This window comes from Balaenoptera borealis (assembly GCF_965194805.1).
Source record: "Balaenoptera borealis genome assembly, chromosome: 3".
Lineage (NCBI taxonomy): Eukaryota > Metazoa > Chordata > Mammalia > Artiodactyla > Balaenopteridae > Balaenoptera > Balaenoptera borealis.
In genome coordinates, this window is record NC_138866.1 from 173386998 (window position 1) to 173408747 (window position 21750).

General features: G+C 42.5%; 1 protein-coding gene across 28 annotated transcripts in view; it reads left to right on the forward strand.

Moving 5' to 3' along the window:
* KIAA1217 overlaps window positions 1-21750 on the forward strand; it is a 498998-nt gene that overhangs the window by 174214 nt on the left and 303034 nt on the right. For all 28 annotated transcript variants that reach the window (XM_082385188.1, XM_082385204.1, XM_082385197.1 and 25 more), the window contains one exon: window positions 5483-5766. In XM_082385188.1, coding sequence (XP_082241314.1) covers window positions 5653-5766 — 114 coding nt within the window. In that variant the 5' untranslated portion in view covers window positions 5483-5652. The remainder of the gene's footprint in view (window positions 1-5482; window positions 5767-21750) is intronic.

Consider the following 21750-nt stretch of genomic DNA (forward strand, 5'->3'; position numbering starts at 1 on the left):
GGCCCACGTCACTTCTGCCCACATTGCATTGACCGGGATTAGAACAAGGCCCCAGCTAGATGAAGGGGACTGGAAAATGCACTTTTCTTCTGTGTGCACAGGAGTATGTTATGGTTTGAATACACGGACAGACAAAATGTGGCTGCTGCCGTGGTAGATCCAGATAGATTGTACAGCGAGTCAAAGCTGCAACTCCCCGCGATGTTCCGATGCAAGAGAGCATCCCGGCACAATTGAAAAAGCGACACCTTAGAGACAGCTGACCAGCAGCCGCTGTGAAGCAGTGGGGGACTCCTTCCCTAGGAGGCCAGGGCCTGCCTAATCTGACCCAGGAATACAGTGTCAGGAAAGCCATCAGCCCTGTTCCCGGCTCTCAGGTAGCAGGCAGGCGTGGAATGCCTAAATGATGCCAGGTCCAGATCCCGGACTTCAGGTCAGCCGACCCAGCCCAGGCAACCCGAGCGGGGGCCAAGAAGCCAGTCTCGGCAGCTCCCGCGGTCTCCCGCCTGCAGGATGATTTGCTGTGTGGGTGTTTACCTTTGGATGACCCATCTTCCATAATCCACCGCCTCCCCAGCATACCTGGTACATACCTGCCCCTCCCCATGTCCCCACTTTCTACTTTTCCTTTCCAGAAGTCTCCATCCCAGCCAGGAGGCCCTTTGAAACTCAGAAGAGTCTCTCTCTGGCACTTCTGCCCTCTTGATCCCCACCCACTCCTGCTTGGGAAAGGTTGGAGGGGCCATTCTCCACTGGAAGCTCCCGTCTTGCTCTTGGCCCTGCTGGAAACGAGCTGCTGGGAGGGATGGCTCTGGGCTGGGGAGGGGCAGGGAGGGAAAACTGGAAGCCTTGTCTTCAGGCTCCAGCTTCATTATTTGTTTGACACCTATTCCCAGAATAGCAAACAGCTTGACACACCCAGACTTAAATGTTAGCACCAAAGCGCACTGCAGGCAAGGTTAGAACTGTGTTTCTGTTTCCACGCCTTGGGCAGCGTGTCCATGTGTATAGTGCGGAATGGGTGGGACTTGAGACCTCTGACTCCGCGCTGAGCAACTGTGACCACACACCCTCTGCTGCTCCCCTTTGTTTGTTTCCTGCTCGGCTGAAAGATCCCGTTCTCCCCAGATGACCGGAACGGGAGAGCCGTCTCCTGTCCCTCGGGCGTGGGAGTCGGTAGCTTCCAAGAACTGAGTCTCGTAGTGGGAAAGGCTCCGGTGACCGGGAGGCTTCGTGTGGGAACGGCGTTGGGTTGTTACGGGTGCCGTGAAAGTGGAGCAGGGGCCTGGTGGGGCCCCGTGAGCAGGTGGGGCCCAGAGCTGAGTGAGGGGCAGGCAGGTGAGGCCGGGGAGGGAGTGGGCGCCCAGGGCAGTTAGATGTCTGCCCCGGGCTGTGCACTGGTGCCATTCGCTGCTGTCCTCCACCTCGCCTTAAACCTCCGTAAGCCCCTGGAGACATTTTAGAAGAATCCACAAGACAGAAAAACATGGAAAAGTAACCTAAGATTGACGTGACCTTCTTAGTGGGCAGTGTTAGGAAGGGTGGGGCTTGGAGGGTCACAGAGTTGGGGGCTGCTCAAAGGTGGATGTTGACAGATGGACTCTGAACTCCAGCTCTGCCCCTCTCCGCTCCTTTCCCGATTTATTTCAAAGAACGTGCAAAACTCTTTTCAGTCTCCAAGGGACTGCTGTTCTGGCTGTTTTGACCCCTTCTGAGGATCCTGAGATGAAACAGAATAGTTCTTGTGAGTCTGTGTGGCAAAGCAAGGCCGAGTGGAACTTTCTGCCCTTGTTGGTAGCTGAAGAACAGGAGTGTTTATCCTTATGGGTGGATGGGGATATTTGTGTGTTATTTCCAGGTGAAGAAATCACCTTCCCAGCGATTCTGTCCTGCTAATTAATCTAGATGTCCTGGATGACTTTTAAAATATATTATTTTTATGATGTCAAAAGTAATCAAAGGCATTTCCTGGCGGTACAGTGGTTAGGACTCCGTGCTTCCAATGCAGGGGGCACAGGTTCAATCCCTGGTTGGGGAGCTAAGATCCCACAAGCCGTGCGGTGCAGTCAAAAAAAGAAAAAAGAAAAAAAAAAGTAATCGTAAAAATCCATTTGGAAGTCAGCTGTGTTATATCACGTATATAACAATTTTGGCTAATACAAAACTCACATGCACACACTCACTCAAAAAGATAAGGCTGAACCTCTTCAGATTGCCCACATATTTACCAACCTGAGATACGGCATTTTCTGCACCTGGCTTTATCCCGTAGACCCTGTTACCTCTGTGTCGTTAGAGAAGAAACCACAAATAAGGTAGCCATCACGTGAGCCCATATAATGAGAAGGTAAACTAAATGAATGGAATGATAGTTAATCTCCCAATATCTTTTTTTTCCCCCAACCCGAAGGTCTTTATTGGATGCTTACTAATGATTAGCATGGGCTGGGTGCTAAGGGAAATTCCAAAGAAACACATGCATGAAAGCTCGTAATAAACAGTCGAGTTCTCTTCTCACAATTTTCTTATTGATCCTGCAGTATCAATAGCACAGGTAATATTATTGAACTCTCCATTTTGTAGGTAGGAAATCAAGACAGACAGACACCAGACAGACGGCTTGGCTAAAACCACATGTGGAGTAGGCAGTGGAGCAGGGCCTAGTACTCAGGGCTTCTCTGTAATTCCTACCGCCATCCCCTTCCCTATTGAAAAAATACTTCACTCAATAATTGCGTAACTTGAGGTGCTCCCATGTTCAAAGTGATTTTCAGTGGAAGACTCTTCTCATCATTTGAGGAAAAGGGAGCAATTTCCACCCATTCTTCCAGATTTCAATTCCATTATTTCAGGAGTGAGTTGAGCCTCCCTGGTTTCTTACTGAGTCCCAGAGCCTTTTTATTTACTTGTTTTTTTCAATATCTTTTAATCCAATAGTTCTGTCGTCTCCCCTTCTAAACGTACTGCTGAAACTAATGAAAAGTAGAATGAACTAATTGGGCTATTTTTTTCCTTCGCTTTCCTCATCAGTATCTGATGGAGATGCTGTAATTAGCCATGTAATGAGAAGGGAAGGGTAAACGAGAAGAATTATTCCCAGAACACACATCTAGGGGTGAAAAACTGGAGCAGGACAACGAACCGAAGATTACAGTATTTTCTGTGCCTAAGCAAGGGCGTTGTACCTACAGTTCTAGACACAAGCATTTCTAGGTAAAGAAGAGGGAAACTGTATTAGTGTCATTGCCTCTGGAGGAGCTAGTTTATGTGTAAACTCTGGACACGTGTTGGTTTATATCACTGGCGTCAAGATTTAGTTCTCTGAGACTCTAGTCTAGAACTCTTAAATATTGGGTGTATTTTCTGTACTTAATTTTTGTTTTAAATTTTTATTTATTTATTTATTTATTTATGGCTGTGTTGGGTCTTCGTTTCTGTGCGAGGGCTTTCTCTAGTTGCGGCAAGCGGGGACCACTCTTCATCGCGGCGCGCGGGCCTCTCACTATCGTGGCCTCTCTTGTTGCGGAGCATAGGCTCCAGACGCGCAGGCTCAGTAGTTGTGGCTCACGGGCCTAGTTGCTCCGCGGCATGTGGGATCTTCCCAGACCGGGGCTCGAACCCGTGTCCCCTGCATTGACAAGCAGATTCTCAACCACTGCGCCACCAGGGAAGCCCTGTACTTAATTTTTAAAGATAAATAATTAGCAAATACACTCTTAAATTGGAAACTTATTTTTTAAAATAATTTAGAGTATATTTATAATAAAAAAATTTTTAAAAAAATTTTTAAATAGTGGACTTCCCTGGCAGTCCAGTGGTTAAGACTCCATGGTTCAAATGCAGGGGGCATGGGTTCAGTCTCTAGTCAGGGACCTAGGATCCCACATGCTGTGTGGCGTGGCACAGCCAAAAAATAATTAACAAATTAACAAATAGAGAGTATTTAAAAGATTTAAATTTGCATATCTAATACCAGTTCAACCATGCTTATTTTATTAATGAAAACAGTGAGGCTGAGAGAGGTCCCGTTGTTTGTCCTCAGTCTAGGATTAAAGGCAGGACTCCCTAGACCCAGCCCTGTGCTTTTTCCAGGGAATTCAGTGGACAAGGATACCTTACTCTGCCTGCGTCTGTGTTACTGTATATGAACTGCTCTACATGAAGAGAACTTGCAAGCTTCTGAAGTACTTCAGAATGCTTATTACTTTCTCTTCCTATTCTGGTTTTTGTTCTGTTTTGTTTTGGGTTTTTTTTTAAGAAGTAACTCCTGGGACTTCCCTGGTGGCGCAGTGGTTAAGAATCCGCCTGACCTTGTAGGGAACACGGTTTCGAGCCCTGGTCCGGGAAGATGCCACATGCCACGGAGCAACTAAGCCCGTGCGCCACAACTACTGAGCCTGCACTCTAGAGCCTGTAAGCCACAACTACTGAGCCCGCGTGCCACAACTACTGAAGCCCACTTGCCTAGAGCCCGTGCTCCGCAACAAGAGAAGCCACCACAGTGAGAAGCCCGCGCACTGCAACGAAGAGTATTCCCCGCTCGCCGCAACTACAGAAAGCTCGCACACAGCAACGAAGACCCAACACAGCCAAAAATAAATAAATAATAAATAAATGAATTCATTAAAAAAAAAAAAGTAACTCCTCTTTCTCAGTTAACTGAAATATTCAAACCTGACACTCCATTTGCCATCCACTGAGAATGAGTGGAGATTCCCTATGCGTGGTCATTGCCGGCCTCAGTTGCTCAGTTCTAAGTAGGAATCACTTGTTCTTACCTGGCCAGCTCAGAGGCCAGGTGTCTGGGTCAAGACCTTCAAAATGCACCATCTCTCTTCCTTTTTCATTGAGTATTTCAGATAAAATCTGTTTCAAGTAAAACGTGTCTAAGCCTTTACATCCCCTTGATTATTACCTGTAATAATATTCTTCTGCTTGCTTGGTTTGTGATAGGTAACAAGGAGAAATTGAATTTTCAAGTGGTTCACATGTCCATGATTATAATGGCTATTTTTGGTCTTGGAGATAAAACAAATGTTTCAGAAACCACCTTCAGATTATAAAAATATAAAAAATCCTGTTACCAGGATGAAACTGTGTTTAAAAATAAAGAAATAATCAGAATCACGGAAGTTAACTTTTCTGTAATTACAGATGAAGGTGAAGGGTAACCCAAATTGCCTGCAAACTAGTCCGACCAGGGGTTCTCGTTTTGAATGACCTCAGGGAAAGAGTCAGAAATTGTAGAGATTTTGCTGCAACATCTTGATTTCTAAAGTGCAGTTTTGCATATTTCTTTCGATTGTTGATTTGCTCCCCTTCTTGCCACACACACACACACACACAGACACACACACACACGCACAAATGTGCTAAGTTGCATTCATGTATTAACAGCTGCCACAAATGCTCTTGGTGCTCTGTAAATGAGATTTCTAGTGTGAAATCATTAATTGTGAGGTGTATCTTTTTTGTTTTTCAGAACAAGGAAAGAGCAATCTTCAGGTAGCATCCTTAGAAGATGCAGAATGTCGCAGAACCAAGGAACGCCTTTCTAATGGAAACAGTCGTGTTTCAGCTTCCAAATCTTCCCGAAACATCCCAAGGAGACACACCCTAGGTGGACCTCGAAGTTCCAAAGAAATACTGGGAATGCAAACATCAGAGATGGATCGTAAGAGAGAAGCTTTCCTAGAACATCTAAAGCAGAAATACCCCCATCATGCCACAGCCATCATGGGCCACCAAGAGAGGCTGAGAGACCAGGTACAAATATGCTGCCATTTCACTCTGCAGAGCTCATTCTTTTTTTTTTTTTTTCCTTTTTCTTCCACTTTTATTGAGATATAATTGGTCTATGGCGCTGTACATTTAAAGCATACAGCATAATGATTTGACTTACATTCATCACGAAATGATTATCACAGAAAATTTAATGAACATCTATCATCTCATTTAGATACAAAATGAAAGAAATAGAAAAAAATTTTTTTTCCTTGTGATGAGAACTCTTAGGGTTTACTCTCTAAACAGCTTTCATATATAACCTACAACAGTGTTATTACGTTTATCATGTTTACTTTACATCCCGAGTACGTATTTATTTTATGACTGGAAGTGTGTACCTTTTGACCACCTTCATCCGATTCCCCCTCCCCGTGCAAAGCTCATTCTTTAATGAACATGAGGGAAAGTAAAGACCTTCAGTTTAAAGGGGAAACAAATAGTTGAGTGGATTGTGCCCACTGTTGCGTTGTCCCAGATCTCTTTGGGGGGTTATGGGAAGGAGGCAGATTGGTTTGACCCGACGGCTCAGCCCTCTTTACCAGCAACAGTAAGAGAACCGGAGGTGAGAGAAGAGAGACCCGGAGAATATGCAGTTCCCCTAAAAGAGCGTCCCAGGTTCAACCACAAATACATGTAAAGTGCAGGCAATGCACGGGTATCACTTGACTGAGTAAAGCATGGGACCAACTAATGTGTACCCCGATAGCACTGAGTGCTGGGCACAGTGAATGAATGAATACATGCATACATACGTACATGCATTTTTCAGGCTAAAACAGAGCATGCAAAGGGGTAGACTTGTGATAAACCCCTTTTCCTTAAAAAGCTGACATTAGGGTTTTGTTTCCTGCTCTTTTTTCTTTCCGAATCGGAGATGTTTTCCTTTTGCATGCTTGGCTTTCTGCTGTCATCAGCTACCTGTTTTCTCAGGTTATCTTGACAGCCATACAGATATCACCCGACTGTGGCTCAGGATGTTTTTGTTTCTTGTCTGTGTGTAGTTACTTTTTAGCAGACAGCGTGGGTTTGGGGTTACAGGAGATGGGGGGGGGCCACCCTCCTCTATACCCCTCACAGATAGGCGTCTCCATCTGTGGATGGAGACCATGGTAACGGAAGCAGAGCACACTTAGCCATAGGACTGGTCGGGGACAAGGGCAGGCTGTTATTGATTTCGACACTAATTGAAATTAGTAGAGAGACAGGTAGAGACAAGCTCTGTGTTTTAAGTCTGCTCTCTTGCCAGTTAGTTACAAAAGCGATGTCTAACTCGGCTTTTGATCGTCCGTGGAAATGGAGATTGGCACCATCCCGAGTAATTTAAAGTCTATACTTTATCCTCAATCTCCTGTGCCCCTTTAAATGGAAGCTTCTCTTCTATGAAATCTTTATCAGAGTGCCTAAAAATGTGAAATATGCCTCATGAACTGCATGTTGAAAAGTTCACATTCCCAAGAGGCAGTAGGCCCAGAAGAAGAGAAACAAAAGAAGAATCCGGGTTGATGTAGAGATGAGCAGATTAATTCTTCAGTAAATAAGAAAAGGATGGCCATCTTCATTTCAAGCATATATAGAAAATACCCCATTTTCTTTTATTTCTATTTATTTATTTTTTAAATTTATCTCCCCACCCCAGTTTTATTGAGATATAATTGACATATAACAAAAATACCTCTATTTTCTATTGATAGTTGGACACTATCCATTTAATCAATGGAGTTTGTGCCTCTCTCTGTGTCATAATATGTGAGGCATCGTACTTTATCCAGTGCTCTTCGGATTGAGGAAACTCAGGACAGTTACGATTATACAATTTGCTAAAGAAAAGTTGGAATTTGAATCTAGTTAAGTCTAAATCCTTGTTTATTCCACTGTTCTATTAGTTGAAAATAATTGCGTATAGAGCAGATAGTATGGTCTGTGTATGGGGTGTAAGGGACATGGGGTGTGTGTGTGTGTGTGTCTGTGTGTGTGTGTGTGTGTGTGTGAGAGAGAGAAAGAGAGACAGAGACAGAGAGAGAGAAAGAGACTATAGGGACAGCAATCTGGGTGAAGGAGGCTAGAGAGTTGATTTGTGTTGAGTGAGGAAGGCAAATGTATATTTTTGAAGTTAAAATGTATTATTTTGCAAAGAAATATAGAAATTAGTCTGTCAAAAATGGTAAATTTTCCATTTAAAAATTTTTTCAATTGCTGTAACTGTTATTATTTGTGATGTCATAATTGTTGCTACTACCATGATGATGATGGCTTTGGATAAAGTTATTATATGGGGAGCCTAAAAATAACCAGAAGGTTGTAAAGGGCGATGGTGTCAAAAGACAAAGAGTAATGAATGTGGCTGAGTGGCCTCAAGCTCCAATCTCGTGTCACTTGCATCTCCGCCATAATGTAGTCTGGCCACGGCTGGTCAGCTGCCCCTTCGTTGGGTAATTTGAGATGAGTTCTTGTGTATTCCAAGCTGACTATCCAAAAGGGGAAAGGCTGCGATGCTGGATCTGTGTATACATTTTTCCTTCTGCTGCTGTGTTGCAAAGGAACCTTAATCAGCATTGTAAACATTAGAGAGAAGCTTAGGTGACGACTTAGGAAATTCCTTTGGACAGCACTTCACCTTCTGTCTTCTTCATTCTTTTTCTCCTACTGCCCATTTCCTCTTTCCTATCCTCTTCTCCACAACACCCTTTGTTCCTCCCTCACCTTCTGACGATGGATTATTCCAGGCTTCCTTTACAGGGAGATCACGTGACCGGCCATCAGGAGGAATGCAAATATCACAAGTCTGATGCACTTTCCAGATATGGAGTTTGTAAACACCACAGACTCTTCTGGTGGCTGTGTTCTTGGTTGCTTCCCATAAAGGTGGCCTTAGTGAGAAGAGTGCCAGTGAGCGAAATCAAGAATAACGTGACGAAAATGCTGTATCCGGTACTATACATGAAATACCTTGGTGCTAAGGGAATCCAGGTTCTGATTCCTTGGTATCAAACATCAGGAGAATCAGAGCACGCCTTATGTTTTGAAATATGAATTCAAACACTTGGAAGATTCCTGGTTGAAAACTTATAGTGGAGACTTTGAAAATAAGTCAGTCAAGAATTTTCTTCAGTCTAAATTATTGAAAAGCACAAAGGTTTCCTTTAGTCTCTTCTACTATCTTTAAAAAATGCAGATGACAGTATTACAGGATAGAGCTTATCTGCATATAGTAGACGGAATCTTTATTACTCCCCAGCAGACTCCTGTGAGGCGGTCAGGCTGTGAAGCTGCATCATCTGGCAGCGAAAGGCTTGGCTCTGGGGTCCGGCAGGACTGGGTTGGAATCCACTCTCCACCATATGCTCGGTGTATGATTTGGAGCTGATGACTTAATCTTTCTGTTTCAGTTACCTCATTTGTCAAGGGAAGATAATACCTATATCACAGAGTATTGAGAAAGAAAATGACGGATTCTCTTCCTGTTTCAGTGGCAGCGCTTAGCGTTACAGTATTCTGATTTGTGATGTCCAAAAGAAGAGTCTCGGAGGCTCTTATTTTCAAATTAGTGTTTAAAGTCATTTCACTTTTTTATCAACACATATTTGAGTACCTGAAGGTGTTAATTTTTCCCATTGTCAGAGCACAATTTTGTTATATTTCTGAAATTTGCTTGTATTTTTCCTTCATTAAAAGCTTCAAATTTGGATTTCTTTCACTTATTCATCCCATATATATTTATTTGGCACCTACCATGGAAAAGGCATTGTGAGAAATACAGACAAAGAGGCATGGCCCCTGCCTTCAAGTCAGTAAAAGAAATAAGGCATTCACATACAGAGACTAATCTTTCCAGATCCAGCCTAAATGTCACACCTGCTGAGCTGGTCATAGCATCTTGCAGTACCTGTATTGTAGCATCTAATCATGCCTTTATTGTGCTTTTACTTATGTTTCTTCTCCCATCTAAAATATGCTTTTGGAGCAAGAACTTTGTCTGAATCACCTTTGTAAAGTCAGCATTTAAGGGAGCACGCAACCAAAATTAGGCATGATTAATTTTTGTTGAATGAATAAATGAACGAGTGAATATTTCTAATACAATTAGAATGTGATGGGTACCATTTGTTTGGTACAGATAGAGAGCGGTGGGGAATCCAGGGGTAAAGAGATTGATGACAGTTTGGTCAGTCAGGAGGGACTGAGGCTGAGAAGCTAAGGAAGGCTAAATAAACAATTACCCTCAAGTCAAGAAGCCAGCAGGTCGGCCAGGGTCTGAATTTCCCAAGTCTGTGGTCTCTCCATTTGTTATTGACCTTGGTGTTTGCTTCCTCTGCCTTTCATTTTTCTAAAGTTTTGATAACAAATTACGTAGCTCACAGTGGGTCAGGCAATAGAGACATTCATTCCATTGCCATTTCTTTAAAAAGAGAAATCTTATTCAGTTCCCGAGCATATGAGATAACCATAGAAAATAGATTCGAGTATATATTTTACCTTGACAGAAAGTTACTTTTTTGAAATAGCTCTGAGTTCAGAAAGGTCTGTAGTTCAGCCATCTCTCTCGGTCATCGTCACTGTGTCACTCTACAGTTTGGAAATGCTCTTCTTTCATGTCTTTTCTAGTGAAGAAACAGATGTCCAACTGGCCTCTCTCCTACAGAAGCCAGCTGTCCGCTCCTAGTCTCAGAAACCCTTCTGAAAATAATTTTTCAGTCCTTATTCCTAGTTACACACAGAATTTCTATTTAACTAACTAGGTATATAGTATTCTACAGAGTATTAGTTTATGTGTATTCTTATATCTAATGTGGTCAAATCTTTGGAGGAAAGAGGAACACAGTCGGCCCTCCGTATCTGCGGCTTTCACATCCTTGGATTCAACCAACCGCAGATAGAAAATATTGGGAAAGAAAAATTCCAGAAAGTTTCAAAAAGCAAAACTTGAATTTACTGAGCTCTGGCAACTACTTCTATAGCCTTTGCATTATATTTACAACTATTTATATAACATTTCTATTGTATTAGGTATTATAAGTGACCTAGATGATTTATGGTATATGGGAGGACGTACATAGGTTATATGCTAATACTATGCCATTTTATGTAAGGGACTTGAGCATCTTTGGATTTTGGTATCCGAGGGGGGTCCTGGATCCAATCCCCCATGGCTCCCAGGGACCACTGTACATTTTAACTTAAAAGTCTAATGTGTTCTTCCATTCAGTACAAAGAGTGAGAGAGCTATAAAGGTTATTTTCCTTTAACGTGAACATTGTGGAGGGTTAAAATAAGGAGATAAGTACATGAACAATGACAGTATCTGAAATGGGGTCCGTAAGTCCAGGAGGCATTTTGTCCGACCTGTCACTGTCTCTGAGTGCCCCTCAGGTCTCCCTAGGTCTCTCTTGTGTGTCCGTGTGGAAATGACACTAGAGCTGTTTTCTCCGTTCCTGATGAGTTGGGCACCACTTCCACTGTCTACTGTATGTAGTCCAGCATATCTGGAGCCTGCATGTAATTATGCTGCCAACTGTGGAAGTGAAGATAAGGAAGATATCTATCAGTCTGTTTACTCAGAACCATCTCAAGTTCTAGTTCATGCTAGTCTTTTAAACAGCCTCTAAAGAACTTTATCCATTAGTGAAGAGCTGTACTATGGAACTTGGAACTAGAGTTTCAAGTTCAAGCTCAACATTATCCCTTCCTCCACTATGGAAGACAGTATGGAGTTTCCTTAAGAAACTGAAAATAGAGCTACCATATGATCCAGCAATCCTACTCCTGGTCATACATAGGAAAAGACAAAAACTCTAATTTGAAAAGATAAATGTACCCCAATGTTCATAGCAGCACTATTTACAATAGCTAAGGCATGGAAACAACCAGAGTGCCCATCAACAGTCAGTTGGTTTAAGATGTGGTATATATATGCAATGGAATATTACTCAGCCGTAAAGAAGAATGAAATAATGCCATTTGCAGCAATATGGATGGACCTAGAGATTATCATACTAAGTGAAGTAAGTCAGAGAGAGAAAGGCAAATATCATATGATATCACTTATATGTGGAATCTAAAAAATAATACAAATGAATCTATATACAAAACAGAAACAGACTCACAGACATAGAAAACAAACTTTTGTTTACCAAAGGAGAAAGGGAGGAGAGGAGGGATAAGTTAGGAAGATGGGATTAACAGATACAAGCTACTGTACGTAAAATAGATAAGCAACAAGGATTTACTGTATAGCACAGGGAACTATATTCAATATCTCATAATAACCTATAATGGAAAATAATCTGAAAAAACATATATATATAACTGAATCACTTTGCTGTACACCAGATACTAACACAATATTGTAAATCAACTCTACGTCAATTAAAAAATAAACATCCATTCCTTTGACTGACATCTCCTTATCAGATGGTATATAACTGATTTTGTCAAGAATCATGAAAATCACACAGTTAAAGACAGAAGACAAGAGAAGTCTTAACTGCATTTGAATCAGAAGAGCAGGTATTAAGAAGTGAGCACTGCTTCCAGGTGGTAGAATGAAGGCATTCTTACTCCTGTTCCTTAGTAACTCACTGAGAACAATTAAGGGTATCAACAATGGAAAGAAAGAGGGGGGGAAAAAAAAACAAAAAACCTCTGTCTTGCAAAAAACAAGGAAATTATCAGGACCTATGGAATGTTTCTGTGAAGTATACACAGAATGTAGAAAGTGAAATAGTTTTTAAAAAGCAAAGTGTGCTACCAACTATTTGTATGATCTTGACCTTACCTTCAGTAGAGGAAGCTTTCTGGATGAAAAGCCAAGTTCATAGATGAGAGGAGGCAGTGTTACCAGATCAAAATACTGCCAGTCGCAGGGAGCCTGTGATTTCAAGGGCTGTGCTCTGTGCCTCCCAGACGAAGAATGAGGGTAACACGATTTTAGGGCAAAGCAAGTAACATATTATTGTGGGGAAGGCGTTTGATGTCACAAATCACAGACGAGGGTGCAGGTTACCTCTGCTGACTTCTCCCCCCTGCATGCTAGCTTTCAGTAGCTGGCTGGCCCCATTCAAATGGGAGTTATAAAGAGAAAGGAGTCAAGAAGAGAGGTATACCTTACAACTGATGTGTTAATCAGGATGGTCTTGATTATGCTGCATAACAAGTAAACCCTGTAGGTTTTCTGATATGACACAAAAACGTTTTATTTCTCATGCACACAAAGTCAGTTATTTGCACACCTCTCCAGAGAAGCTGTCCTTGCAATGACTTTGTGGTTCAGGCTATAACCATGGTGTGGTGATGCCATCTTAACACATGGATTCCAAGTCACCATGACAGGGAAAGAGAGAGCCAATGGTTCTGCACAGCCTCTTAAATATGTTGGCCCAGAAGTGGCATCTGTCACTTCCCTTCACCATAGCATCTTGGTTCTAGCACCTACAGGGATATTTGGTTTATGCAGATTTTGGCTGTGGAATTTAGTTTCAGAAAGAAATCCTCCCCCACCCCAATTTCCTTATATTAGCTTTCCCAAATGTAATGAATGGTTTTATCTACTTTGTTGTACATAACACTTTATGCCTACCTGTACACTAGAATCAATCACATTTATATGTAATATAAATATATTAACATATATTTACATCTGCATATAATGGCACCTTTTTTCATTGAAGTATAGTTGATGTACTATATATATATATATATTTGTTTTATAGGTTTTTTTATAAATTTATTTATTTTATTTATTTATTTTTGGCTGCATTGGGTCTTCGTTGTTGCGCACAGGCTTTCTCTAGTTGTAGCGAGTGGGGGCTAACTCTTCGTTGCAGTGCATGGGCTTCTCATTGTGGTGGCTTCTCGTGTTACAGAGCACAGGCTCTAGGCACGTGGGCTTGAGTAGTTGTGGCTCGTGGGCTCTAGAGTGCAGGCTCAGTAGTTGTAGCGCACGGGCCCAGTTGCTCCGCGGCATGTGGGATCTTCCCAGACCAGGGATTGAACCCGTGTCCCCTGCATTGGCAGGCAGATTCTTAACCACTGCGCCACCAGGGAAGTCCCCTATATATATTTCTTGGCTGCACTGCATGGCTTTTGGAATCTTAGTTCCCTGAACAGGGATCCAACCCGTGCCCCCTGCAGTGGAAGCATGGAGTCCTAACCATTGGACCGCCAGGAAAGTCCCGATGTACCGTATTATATGTTACAGGTGTACAAGATACTGAGCCACAATTTTTAAAGGTTGTACTCCATTTATAGTTATTATAAAATATTGGCTATATTCCCTGTGTTGTACAGTATATCCTCGTAGCTTTTTTTATCCATAATGGTTTGTCTCTCTTAATCCCCATGTAATGACATCTTTAGACTTATTTTTGATGAATTTAATTGTGTCATAGCAGAACTTCTATCACACTGGATCACGCCTCATGCCATGGATTTCAGCCTATCAGTTTATACCTTGGGGATAGATGTAGTCCCTCCGTCATGTATGAAAAGCTCCAAATTAATCAAATTTTTGTCTATCCCATTTGTCTTAACCCTGATCAACCCAGATATGTGAAGTGTTCACAATTCACAAATATGCATTGATATTCATGGATCAATGTATCAGCAAAGCCTGGAAGGGAAGGCTAATGGGAACTACAGATACACTAAGACCATAGGCATAGTGGAGGGCTTGGGATCTGGTAAAAGACTAACATTGTAGGGGGATAGGTTTTGTACAATTATGCATGTTTTGTAAATAAATAAATACACAAATGAAAAGCTTATAAGTTATAGTAAAGGAGATAGACCCCCAGCTAAGAATTTCCTCTTTAGAGCTATTACTTTATCCTAATCCAAAGTGGAAGATGACAGTAGAATAGCCATGTTTAGCATCAGAAACATTTAGCTGTTTAAACTAATGACCGAATTGGGGTTTACAGACCAATTTCTTGCCTAAATCTTAAGGGAAAAGGAAACAACTTCTTGGCAGTTAAGAAATCTAATACAGTGTATGCAGAGCAAATAATAATACCAAGTCAAAACAGGAAGAGGGAAGAAATACCCTTACACAGACTGCCGTGCACGTAGAGAATCTTAGTTAAATGTTCAGCTTTTCTTTAGCACTGTTTTCTCAGCTGTTATTTATCGTGGTGGAAAAGTGGAGAAGACTTATAAGGACTACAGATTATTGGCAGCCGCCAAAATTGTGACACCGTTGCAATTTACACATATAAGTATAGTCCATCCTCCCCCAAGCCCAGTGGGGTAGGCATTATTTATTATGAACTTTACTTAACAGAATAGCACAGAGCAGTTAGATCTTGCCCAAAGTGACACAGCAGGTAGGTAGCAGCACCAGGACCTGGGTGTGGGAGCCTTGCTCTTACCCTCCAGATTATCCCATCTTTCTGATGGGTGACAGAATCCAAAGATACTCCAAAACATTGAAGAAATAAGGAAGGACTGGAATGGGGGAGCAGTTTGCCCAGCATCAATATGTAAGAAATTCAGTGGTGATCCCAGAATGGCTGAAGTACCAGCCTCCTGATTAGATCAGCCTTTAATCAGTTTGGGGAAGAAAAGGAATTTGGCACAAGAGAAGCAATGGCATCAATCATGGTGTGTATCTGAAAAAGGTAGAAATTGAGAAAATGTTTCTATTGCCAGAGCAGTGCCTCCAGATGAAAGGAGCACATGTCATAACGGGATTACACAGTGTATTTGGAGAATGTATATTAGTGTATGTGTGAGTATGTGTTTAATGAACTACCAGAGGCTTGTGAATAAAGAATATGATAGGACTGAAAGAATCAGTATAAAAACATTTCTTGTTCTCAGAAATTGCAAATACTATTAGATATGTCAAAGGGAAACAATAGTCATCTAAAGTTGGATGTGATGGAAAACAACAGTAAAAAAGTATGCAGAAGGAGCACTCTGATACTTAACAGATGATGCTACTCAAGGGACCAGATGAAGGAGCTGGCCTGGAAATACTTCCCAGAAGACTGATATTTTGCATTGTGGCTTAGAGGGTGGGGGAGGTGTATTTCAGCAGATTTGGAAGATTACGTGGTACAATGTGTGGCACGGACTCAGTGAAAAAAGACTAAATTCAAGGGGGTGTAGTTTTTACTTGTAAACTTGACATCCAGTTTATATTAATCATACAGGATACAGAAAAAGAGAGAAAGAATACTGAGTGTGGGGATCATTCATAACGCATGGCTTTTGATCCATGTTTAATTGGGTGCCACCAACCCCCGCGTTAGCTTTCATTTTAATTAGTGTTGTGGAAGAGCAGGAGAACACATCTTGAGAGCAGTGCTATATTAAGAAGGGCTTTCCGAAAAAAAAAAAAAGAATCAAAATAAGATGCTACTGGAAAATCTGCTGAAGGGTGCCTGGGAGTAGGTGGGAAAGTTGGGGGAAGTCAAGAACTGAAGTAGAGCTGTGCAGTGGCAGGAGACACCTGGGAAGTGGTAATCAGTAAAACCTAGAGAAAATTGCCACCAAATTAGATGGAAATTTTGGTACTGAGGAATCGGAAAAAGACCGGTGTGATGCAGTCCACACATTGATGCAGAAGTTATATTGCAAACGTCTGAATTGTCCTAACTCTCCTCACTCATCAAGCTCACTTCTTCGCCGTTATTCATCCTTCCCCCTGCAGTGTTTTCTTGGATTAATCCAGTCAAATGGTTACTTATCATGGTCCTACGCTATGAGCTTGGCATTGGGCAGTATGTAAAAAATACAAAACACAACACCTGCCCTGCCAAGTGTACATCGCTTTAGTGGAAAGAGTACCAACTTTTGGATCCGACATGAGTGAGTTGAAACATGCTAAGACACTCAGCTGTGTGACCGCAGGACAGTCAGTCTGTTTCCCTGAGGCTTTTTCTTAACCATAGAAATGAGACAGATAATAGTGTTGGGGTGCTGATTACATGAGATAATATATCTCTACTGTAGCAGGTGTTGAACGCATGTCAAAACTCTTCTCATCAAGGAGAGCATTCTCCTGGGGAAGTCAAGGCCAGTGCCATTAGCGCAGCACGAAACAGTGTACGTTCTCAATGGCAATGATCGAGACCAGCATTTTGTAAAAGTATGTTCTACAGAATCCTAGATCCCTGGGCTGTTAATAGCTGTTTGGGGAATGGGGAGAAAGTTTCTAATTTGGGGACATTCTTGGTTAACCACAGTTAAATGAATTTCTGCATTGCAGGGCTGGTCAGATCTTTTAATATGCCAGAAGGCATTGTGAATCCCAGGTTGGAGATTTGGGAGCAGGTGGGTAAGGAATGAAGTAGGCAGTGTTTCCCAAACCTATTTGCTGAATAATTATTGTTGGGGACTCTTGTTTCATGGGACACATTAGAAAGTGGTGGAATGTTATGAGAAAGCTTGTATTCAGAGCAGTGGGAGATTTCAGAGAGGGAAGGTTTCATACAGGAGATCAGATGTTGAATGGAGTCTCATGGAATGATTGAGGGTCTTGGCGACAGGAGACTATCCTAACTATCTATTTCCTCAATGCCCAGTATATAGTAGGTATTCAGCAAATATCTATGGCAAGGTTATTGACAGATTACGATCTGAATGATATGATGAAGATGTGGAGACATTCTGATGGAGGGGAGTGGCCAGGAGAGGCAGTGATGTGACAAGAATGGAGGTGGCTCCCTGGTGAGTCAGTGAGTAGGCCAGTCTAAGTGAGGTGGGAGTGCCATTTGGACAAGGCGGGGGGGAGGTCAGTGGAGTTAAGTAAAGGGAAGTCAGATTGTACTGGACCTTGAATGTCCAGCAGAAAGCTCAGAATGGCAGGCACAGGGTACCGCTGTAGCCTTGAACCCGGAACTGGAATAAAAGCCAAGTTTGAAGGTTAGCTTTCCAGTGCTATGCAGGAGGGACCATGTGAAAAGCCTGGGTGCTGGCTGGAAGCGGATGGAGTGTACCGGTGGCTGTGATAAGGTCCAAGGTAGTGGCAGTAGGCATGGTGCTCAGCCGGAATGGAAGGATGATGACACATCAGATATTCGAATGAAAAAATGAGAATGGGGACTTCCCTGGTGGCGCGGTGGTTAAGAATCTGCCTGCCAATGCAGGGGACACGGGTTCGAGCCCTGGTCTGGGAGGACCCCGCATGCCGCGGAGCAACTGAGCCCATGCGCCACAACTACTGAGCCTGCACTCTAGAGCCACAACTTCTGAGCCCGTGTGCTGCAATTACTGAAGCCTGCGTGCCTAGAGCCCATGCTCTGCAACGAGAGAAGCCACCGCAATGAGAAGCCCATGGACCACAGCGAAGTGTAACCCCCACTCGCCGCAACTAGAGAAAGCCCGCGTGCAGCAACAAAGACCCAACGCAGCCAAAAGTAAATAAATAAATAAATAAAATTTTTTTAAAAAGAAAAGAAAAAATGAGAATGACTTGGCGACTCATTAGAGAAGGAAGAAGGTACGAAGAACTGCAGCGGTGTAGCAGAAAGGCAGGAACACCCAGGGAGGCCTGGTTTCTGGTTCCCAAACCCCAAGACCTGGTTTCTGGTTCCCACTCTTCTCCCACCTGTGCCAGCTCCTTGTGCAAGTCACTAAGCTGTCTGCATCCGTCCATATTGTGTGACCCACTGAAGATCTAGAGAAGTACCACTGAAGGTTACAGCCACCATCACAAGAGGAATGGGGAGAAAAGGACACCAGTGTTAACTCTTGGGATCTGATGTTGGAGGTGGAATATGGGGGGGAAGATCTGGTCTGAAGCTCAGTGGATTTTTTGACACAATTCTATAGTGTCTTCCTTCTGAAAGGCTCTCAGATTTGCCCTCGCAGGGTCCCGCTTTGCACCAGCCTCATTTTGCATTCCCATCTAGGCATCTTTGTCGTGTCCGGCCTTTTCTTTCTCCTTCCCTTGCCCTAATCTGAGGTTTTCAGACCTTGCGCAGGTGTGAAGGTGAATCGTGAAGAGTGAGTTAATGTCGTGGGCTGTCGGATGGAGCTTTGAACCGAGGTGTTGATTTTGACAGAGTGTGGAGGGAGATGCAACTTACTGCAATTAAGAGGCCTCGCTCCATCTCCTGCTTGCACCTAAGATGTACTTAGGGGTTAATGAATGTGTGAGGACTTTGTTTCATGAGTACTTACTGAGACCACCACTGGGGCAGTCAACAGTTCTACTCGGACAGCACCGAGATGCTGAGGGGAGAGCAGGTGGTTGGTGTAATACTTTAGGTAGCGATGTACCTGAGAAAGGAGCAGGTGTATGCACTGTAATTACTGCGGGTGGATTCCATCTTTTGGGTCCTTCTGCCTCCCTCTATCCCTCCTTTCCCATTCCTTTGTTCCTTCTTTCTTTCCTTTTAGCTTTTAAACATTTCAGTTAGACCGGAACATTCTCATATATGAAAGAGTGCTGAATATTAAAAGTGTGAGAACCGTTGCTCTTCCAAGTCAGCCGTGTACTTGTCCCATCTCTGTGATTCTTTCTCCAGCTGCTCTGTACAACATCTGTTTTACTTCTGGTTAAGTACCAGGAAGCTTAGTGCCCATACAGGCTTCTAGAGAACAAATGTCATTTGTGTACTCTCTTGGGTTTACCTGCTTTATTCGTTATTTCAAAGAATCAGTTTGCATTTATTTTTCTTTTCCATATTATTTGTTTGCTATCTTGTTACTCTCAGCTTTTATTATAGTTAATGGCCTTTTCCTAGTTTTTTAAGTTATCATCGTTGTCTTTTATACTTTCTTAGAATGTGTATTGAGTTCACTTATTTTTAGTATTTCTTATTTAATAATGAAGGCATTTAAGGGCAAATATTTCCTGATGCCAACTTGGGCCATGTCCTGCAGGGGGTTTTTTTTGTTTTTTTTGTTTTGTTTTTCTTTTTGTTTTTGGCTGCACCGTGCAGCTTTCAGGATCTTAGTTCTCTGACCAGGAATTGAATCCCGGCCCTGGCAGTGAGAGTGTGGAGTCCTAACCACTGGACCACCAAGGAATTCCCTGTCCTGCAGTTTTGTATGAAATATTTTCTGTTTCATTGTTTAAAGAAAGGTGAAAATTACAGTTTTGATTTTTCTCTTTTATTTAAGGATTGCCCAGGAATATTTCATTTCCAAGTAGTTGAGATTGTCATTATTTATTTATAATTTCACTGGATGTGATCAGAGAATGCAGTCTGTAAAGTTCCTACTTTTAAATTTGTTTAAGGATTTGTTAAAAAACATTTTTTTGAATAGTCAAATAGGCAGTCAATGTAAGTATGCCATAAATATTCACGGAAAATTACCTATTTTATGTTTTTTATATATGCCCCTGCATGCACATATATATGTCAGGTTTCTTGTTGTTGTTTTGTTTGTTTGTTTGTTTTTTAGGTTTGTTGTTTTTATCACTCATTGTTTCTCAGTCCTTATTTTGTTATTCTACTGCTATTCAGTTTTAAACAAAGTATAATAAAATCACTCACTATACTTGTATTTTTATCCTGTTTTTGCATTCTTTTTTTTTTTTGGTTTATTTATTTATTTGTTTATTTATTTATTTATGGCTGTGTTGGGTCTTCGTTTCTGTGCGAGGGCTTTCTCTAGTTGCGGCAAGTGGGGGCCACTCTTCATCGCCGTGCGCGGGCCTCTCACTATCGCGGCCTCTCTTGTTGCGGAGCACAGGCTCCAGACGCGCAGGCTCAGTAGTTGTGGCTCACGGGTCTAGTTGCTCCACGGCATGTGGGATCTTCCCAGACCAGGGCTCGAACCCGTGTCCCCTGCATTAGCAGGCAGATTCTCAACCACTGCTCCACCAGGGAAGCCCCTGTTTTTGCATTCTTAAGAATTTTTGCTTTATAGTTTTTTAGTTGTTTTATTTGTTGCAAACAAATTTGCGATGATTAGCCCTTCTTCCTAAATTATGTCTTTTTACATTCTGTTTAGTGTGTGGTTAACTTTTCTTAATAGTAACATTGTCACTCTTGCTTTAAACTTGTTTGCATTTGTCTGGTATGTTTTACCCATCTATTTTCAAATTTTATTAATGAGTATGTATTAGAAATGACATACAACTTGGCTTGCTTTTTTAGCCTAATGTATCCGTCTTTGTCTTTAATGGGAAAATTCAGTCCTTTGATATCTAGTGTAATAACCAATGGACTTGATTATATTCCTTCATCTTAATTTGATAGCAAATATGTTTATTCTTTATTAAATACCATTCACACTCACTAATACTAAACAGTTACTCAAGTTTTAGTCTTGGGACTTCTCTGGTGACGCAGTGGTTAAGAATCCACCTGCCAATGCAGGGGACACAGGTTCGAGCCCTGGTCCGGGAAGATCCCCCATGCCGCGGAGCAACTAAGCCCATGCACCACAACTACTGAGCCTGCACTCTAGAGCCCACGAGCCACAACTACTGAGCTCACGTGCCACAACTACTGAAGCCCACACGCCTAGAGCCTGTGCTCCACAACAAGAGAAGCCACCGCAATGAGAAGCCCGCACACCGCAACGAAGAGTCACCCCCGCTCGCCGCAACTAGAGAAAGCCCGCGTGCAGCAACGAAGACCCAATGCAGCCAAAAATAAATTAAAAAAAAAAAAAAGTTTTAGTCTTGACAGACCGCACTTGCCATGACAGTAGGCGCTCCAAGTGAAAATGACTGTTACACAGTCAGAGATAGAAGAGGACCAGGACCTGAGCCAGGAAACAAGACTGGACAGAAGCGTACTGGCAGTATCTGCTTGATTAGGGTTCTTCAGAGAAACAGAACCATAGGTTAGAGATAGAACAAGAGTGAGCGTGAGAGAAAGAGACTGATTCAGTTTAAGGACTTGGCTCCCACAGTTGTAGGGAGTGGTAAGTTTGAAATCTTTAGAGCAAGCTGGGAGGTTGGAAATTGAGGTACGAGTTGATGTTGCTGCCTTGAGTCCAAGATCAGCAGGCTGGAAACTCAGGCAGGGTTTCTGTGTTACAGTGTTGAGGCAGAATTCCTTT